The sequence below is a fragment of the Carlito syrichta genome, unplaced genomic scaffold (genome assembly GCF_000164805.1).
Source record: "Carlito syrichta isolate Samal-C Ts95f unplaced genomic scaffold, Tarsius_syrichta-2.0.1 Scaffold309408, whole genome shotgun sequence".
NCBI classification, from domain to species: Eukaryota; Metazoa; Chordata; class Mammalia; order Primates; family Tarsiidae; genus Carlito; species Carlito syrichta.
Genome location: NW_007253504.1, coordinates 463,135 through 469,153, shown reverse-complemented (window position 1 = coordinate 469,153; position 6,019 = coordinate 463,135). Strand labels below are relative to the sequence as shown.

Here is a 6,019-nt window from a genome sequence, read left to right as displayed (position 1 = left end):
GCGAGTCGCGGCGGCTCGGTGCCCACTGGCGGGTGGAACGTGTGGAGCGGAGCGCGGGGGTCGAGCCCGGCGGCCCCTCGCGGTCCTTGCGGTGGTCCCTGAAGGGGTGTTTCATTGAGCCCACGCTGGGGTGAATTCGTTGGGGGCAGTTTCGCTGGTCTGGCGCCTCCGGGAGCTGGACAACCTTGACGGGCTTTTTGTCTTGTGCTCCAGCCCCCTTTCCCTTCCTCCTCCAGATGCCTTTTCTCTGCCCCTCCTCGCCCGGTGCAGACATTTCCAGCGCAGGCTGCCGCTCGTGGTGGCCGTCGAAGCCACTTCTCGGGATTTCGGCTCGTTTCCCTCTGGGGTGTTGTTTAAGGACGGAGCGTTTCCCCCACTTCCACGATGGGATTTTCCTCCCTGGCCGAAATGGGCTTTCATTGATTTCTACTTACTTAAACGTTTAGTGCCCCATTCCCTAGGCGTATTTTTGTGGTAGTTCCCTTTTTTCCCCCCTCCTCCTTCAAAGACATCATCTGTAAAATGGAGAACGAAATTTTTACTCCCCTTCTGGAGCAGTTCATGACCAGCCCCTTGGTCACTTGGGTAAGTGGGGTGTCCTTTATTGTGTGTTTTGCTTCGTTATTTGTGGCTGCAGAGATGGAGGTGGGCGTTCATGTCGTGGTGATCCTTCTGTTCTAGGTTAAAACGTTTGGACCTCTGGCTGCGGGCAGTGGGACCAACCTGGATGAATATGTGGCTTTGGTGGATGGGGTATTCTTGAACCAGGTCATGCTCCAAATGTAAGTTGTTCTTTTCTAGGTGACTTGTTTTCTTTGAAAAATAGCATACGGTGGACTTTGAGACATTATGTTTTAAGCCCCTAATTTGGTTCTTTGGCCAGAAAAATTCAGGTGGTTTAAGAATTGGATCTTGAAAGAAGTGGTAATCTTAACGTGCCCAGCCCATTTATCACATCCCAGTAATTTTTACCTGTTAAATTTTGAAACTTTTATTTTTCATTCTGCCAACCATGTATTGTCACTTATTGTCTTCAGTGCTGAAATCCAAACCACATTGCGTCTTCTTTGATAATTTGGTGAAATAAGAGAGAGAAAACGAGACTTTGGTTTTCTAAGAGGGGAGAAAAAAGACTTCACTGTGAAGTTATGTACATTTGATGCAGAAGTGTTTCTTTTAAACCTTTGTATCCCAAAATAAATGGCTCAAAATTTGAAACTGGTGAAATGATAACAGATTTCAGAAGGGAGAATTTCAAACAGTTCTGATTGGTGAGGACTCTTGCTGTAGCAAGTAATTTAGGAGCCTGTAATAACTAAAGGCTGATGAGATGATTTATTGTGTGAATTATTAGATTGCTTAATATTTTAGGGAGGGAATATTTTAAAGTATCCTTACAGGTTTGAAGTGCAAGTTGCAACTGGATGATGACTTAGGCAGCAATTTTTGTCTTTTATGTTTATAATGTGGGGTTTGTATTAAGTAGGAAAAGATGTTTTTGAGATGGCAGTTGGAAAGTGAAATAATATTGGTAGCTGAATCAAGAAAATAAAAACTCCAATTTTATCATTACAGTTATTGTAAGCATACTTGCATTCTGAGGACTTCAGATTATCAAACTGAATTTTTCAGTTATGCTCAAAATGTAATAATGTGTTTTTAGCCTTATTTCTCTTAAATAGAATCTGATTACAAGAGTAGTTTGGAACTTTTGACTTGAAGACATTCTTGGGTATGTGAAAAGTTAGTGCATTATTAAGAAACAGTTGATAGTAGAGAATGTCTGCTCTTCTGCTCTGTTAATCTTACATGTAAAATATCAATTTTGTATTTTATTGGAATTTATTTTTTTGTTTAGATTTTTTCTATTTAAAAGAGGGTAACAGTCAAATCCATAAATAATTGTTCCAGTGTTAACTTCTTTATGTGTTCAAAGATACTTGTGTGCTGTTTTTCATGTGTTGGTCCTACAGGAAAGTATTATACTACTGTGCATCTTCCGAAAATGTTTTATTTGCACAGGCACGCAAGGAAATGTATATATTATCTAAATATGTATTATATGCATTTTTTTCCCTTAAGAAAGGAAAAAGAGTGGGTGATATTTTCAGGGTTAGTAAATATATTTTTGCCAGCTGTATGGAATTATTTTTATCTTTGAAATATCTCACTATTTTCTAAGCAAACTGGTAGGATAATTAAACTGGCTTCTATTTTAGGGAACCTACATGACAGGAAGGGTAGCCATTACAGTAGATACTCCAAGCTTGTTTCCCTATATCTCTTTACTAGCTTGTTTTTAGGTAGAAAACTTTGAATTTGTCTACTAAAACATAGGTGTGTTCACAAAAATAGGAAAATATAATACTTCAGTTTTCCACTTAAATGGTTTTTATCTGAATTATTCTTTTTCCAGAAAAATTTCTATTTTTTAAAAAGTCCTAAGTAGTTAGCTGAGGTGCTAAAAACAAACATGTTAGTTTGAATACAGTTTTATACTTAAAATATATATATTTATACACTTAAAATATATATTTTGGTGTTCCAAAATAGTGGTTGCCAGGTTGTTGTTTTTTTGGGAGGACTAGCTCCTTTCCAAACCTCAAATCTGCTTCTGTATTTTCAGTTCCACCTCTTAGTTTTCTTTAAAAAGTTTTTTCAGTGTCCTAATTCTGTTCTGAATGACCTATATAAATTAAAGGAAAATAAAATGAAGGAAAAAAAGGTATACTTTTACTTTAAAAAATAATTTGCTAAAATAAGATCAACACAAACTTATCTTAATAAATTATTTAACTGATAGGGCAACAAATATGCATTGTTTTAAGAGCTGTATTTTGCTAATTTTGAGGTCATTAGGATTTCTCTGTTAAGCACTTTACTCAGTTTAATGTATGATTTAATGTACTCTAGTATAAAGTGCCAGTTGTAACTCTGTATGTAGTAACTTAACCTAAATTTTAGCCTTAGTCAATTTCTAGATTACATTTAGTTACAGAATTAGTGAACCTTTTAAATGAAACTGTTGATTTTTTTTGTATTTTGAGTTCTATGTCCTTCTTGGATCTGTGAGTTTGTAGTTTTTATCAAATTTTGGAAAAATTTCAGTCATTTCTACAAATATATATGTTTGTCCTCTTTCCCTCTTTTGGAAGTCCAGTTACATGTATTTAGTCTGCTTGAAGTTGGCTTAAAACTTACTGATAGTGAATTCAATTTTCTTTCATTCTTTCTTCTTTGTTTCATTTTGGGTAGTCTATTGCAATGTCTCAGAGTTCATTAATCTTCTGTAATACTTAATCCCATCCAGCGTGTTTTTATTAAGACATTACAGTTTCATCTTTAGAAACAGTCCTTTGAGCCGGGCTCGGTAGCTCAGCCTGTAATCCCACGCCTTGGGAGGCTGAGGTGAGTGAATTGCCTGAGCCCGCGAATTTGAGACCCGCCTGGGCAACTTGGTGAGACCTCATCTCTACAACAAATCAAAAAAAAAATTAGCCAGCTGTGGTAGCGCGTGCCTGTAGTTGCAGCTACTTGGAAGGCTGAGGCGGAAGGATCGCTGGACCCCTGCAGGTTGAGGCTGCGGTGGCCGGGAGCGGCCACTGCACTCCAGTCTGGATGACAGAGTGAGACTCCAACTCAAAAAAAAAAAAAGAAAAGAAATTGTCTTTTGTATCTTCCATGTCTATATTTTTCAAGGTCTGTCTTTTCTCTAGCATCTTGAACATATGGAATTTGGTTATAACTGGCTTAATATCCATGTCTACTGATTTGGTGTTATTTTTGGGTTGGTCTTGATTGATTGATATTGCTCCCTCTTATGGATTATGTTTTTTTGCTTTTGCATGCCTGGTAATTTTTTATTTGATGCCAAACATTTGAAATTTTACCTTGTTGTTCGGTGCTGGATATTTTTGTATTTCATTGAATACAAAAATCTTGAGTATTTTTCTGGGATGCATTAAGTTACTTGGAAACAGTTTGATATTTTGGTGACTTGCTTTTAAGTTTTGTTAGGCAATACTTTGTCACACTATTGAGGCAAAACCCTTCTGAATCCTCTGCCTTGGTGGAAATACGACCTATTGATGTTGTTCCCTCTCAACATTTTTGGTGATTCCTTCACTGTCTTTGGGTAGTTGTCTTACACTTATATTCTAATAAGTACACAGTTAAAGACTTGAGGGGATATTCTCTGTAGATTTTTCTCATTGTGTAGCTCTTTCCTCTCAGGTACTCTGCTCTGTGTACCCTAGCTACCTTGCTATCTCCAGATTCAGTTCCTAGCTCCTCAATTCAGGGAGACCACTGTGCTTTCCCCCTCTCTGATCTGTAGCCTAGAAACTCTTTTCCAGGCAGTAAGCTGAAGCAATTGCTGGACTCACACTAGTTTCTCATTTACCAGGGATCACTGTGTTTTGTTGCCTGATATCCAATTTTTTTTTGAGGTGGAGTCTCACTCTGTCACCCAGGCTGGAGTGCAGTGGCACACACACAGCCACCCCAGTGTCGACGTGCTGGACTCTAGCGATCCTTTCGCCTCAGCTTTCCAAGTAACCGGAACTACAGGTGTGTGCTATCATGCCCAGCTAATTTGGATTTTATTGTAGAGATGAGGTCTTGCCAAGTTGCCAGGCTGGTCTAGAACCGGTGGGCTTAGGCAATCTACTTGCCTCGGCCTCCCAAAGTACTGGGATTACAGGCTGAGCCACCAAGTCTGGCCATATATCCAGCGTTTGAAAAATGTTATATATATATATATATATATATACATATTATTCCCCTCCCCCCCAGTTTTAGGAAGGAGGTAAATATGTTTATCTACTTTTTGTTTTGTTTTGTTTTGTTTTACAGAGATGGGTCTCATTGTGTTTGTTGCCCAGGCTGGAATGTAGTGGCTCTTTATGTGCATGATCATAGCTCACTTCAGCCTCAAACCCCTGGGCTCAAATCCCACCTCTGCCTCCTGAGTAGCTGAGACTACATGTACATGCCACAACGCCTGACTGTTTCTATACTTTTAATTCGTTTTTGCTCTGCTAGACTTTTTTTTCCCCTCAGTTGACACCTCATTCTATTACTGAGGCTGGAGTGTAGTGGCATGGCATGATCATGACTCACCATAGTCTTGATTTCCTGGGCTCAGGTGATCCTTCTGCCTTAACCTCCCCAGTAGCTGGGACTTCAGGAGTGTACCACCTTGTCCAGCTAGTTTTTAAATTTTTTGTAGAGACAAGGTCTTGCTATGTTGCCTAGCTTGGTCTCAAACTCCTAGGCTCAAGTAATGCTCTTTCCTTGGCCTCCCAAAGTGCTAGGATTGTAGACATGAGCCACCATGTCCGGACTCTATTGTCTTATGTTACTGTTTTTAGATAGGACATAGACTTGTGTTACAGGAGCCTTATTATATGATGTTTTTCATCTAAAGTGTTTATTAAGAATGAGAACATTGATTAATTTAGTGACCTTGGTGTTGCCATTTTGGACCCACACTGAAAATGAAGAGTTGACTTCGTCACAACACTGTTTACTGATTCTGCCTACAATTTTGGAGTCTGTTTAGTGACTTGGGAATCATTGTATTCAGAGATGAATCCTGAATTTCCTTGAGTAGCTCCTTGAATCAGAGTCTCTGTAAGAACTTGTAACATGGCATCAGTTCTCTTTAAGTAATGGGAAGAGGGAAGCTATTTAGAGGTCTGGAATGATGGGCTGGCTTTTTTGTGTGCTGCAGGGCATTTTCCTACTTCAATGGAAAGGAATCTGTTTTCCTCAGTGCTGGTAGGTACTGACGTAGGATTTGGTGACAGTGAAGTAGAAATAATTATTTTCCTGTTTGGGATGTCATTTAGTTCTCTAGCCAGTTTTGAATATTTCTTGCTGTGAGTTTTTAATGAATTTGTGATGTAGTTAGTTTCATAATCCTAAAATTTAAAAAGTATGTAAGCCGGGCTCGGTGGCTCAGCCTGTAATCCCGCGCCTTTGGGAGGCTGAGGTGAGTGGATTGCCTGATCCCCGC

General features: G+C 39.3%; 1 protein-coding gene across 9 annotated transcripts in view; it reads left to right on the top strand.

Moving 5' to 3' along the window:
• CCDC88A (coiled-coil domain containing 88A) overlaps positions 1 to 6,019 on the top strand; it is a 144,429-nt gene continuing 138,410 nt past the window's right edge. For 8 of the 9 annotated variants that reach the window (XM_021717152.1, XM_021717151.1, XM_008067207.2 and 5 more), the window contains exons 1-2: positions 11 to 585; positions 682 to 782. In XM_021717152.1, coding sequence (XP_021572827.1) covers positions 523 to 585; positions 682 to 782 — 164 coding nt within the window. In that variant the 5' untranslated portion in view covers positions 11 to 522. Of the gene's footprint in view, positions 586 to 681; positions 783 to 6,019 lie in introns of all 9 variants that reach the window. The other variant, XM_021717150.1, reaches the window with a different exon arrangement.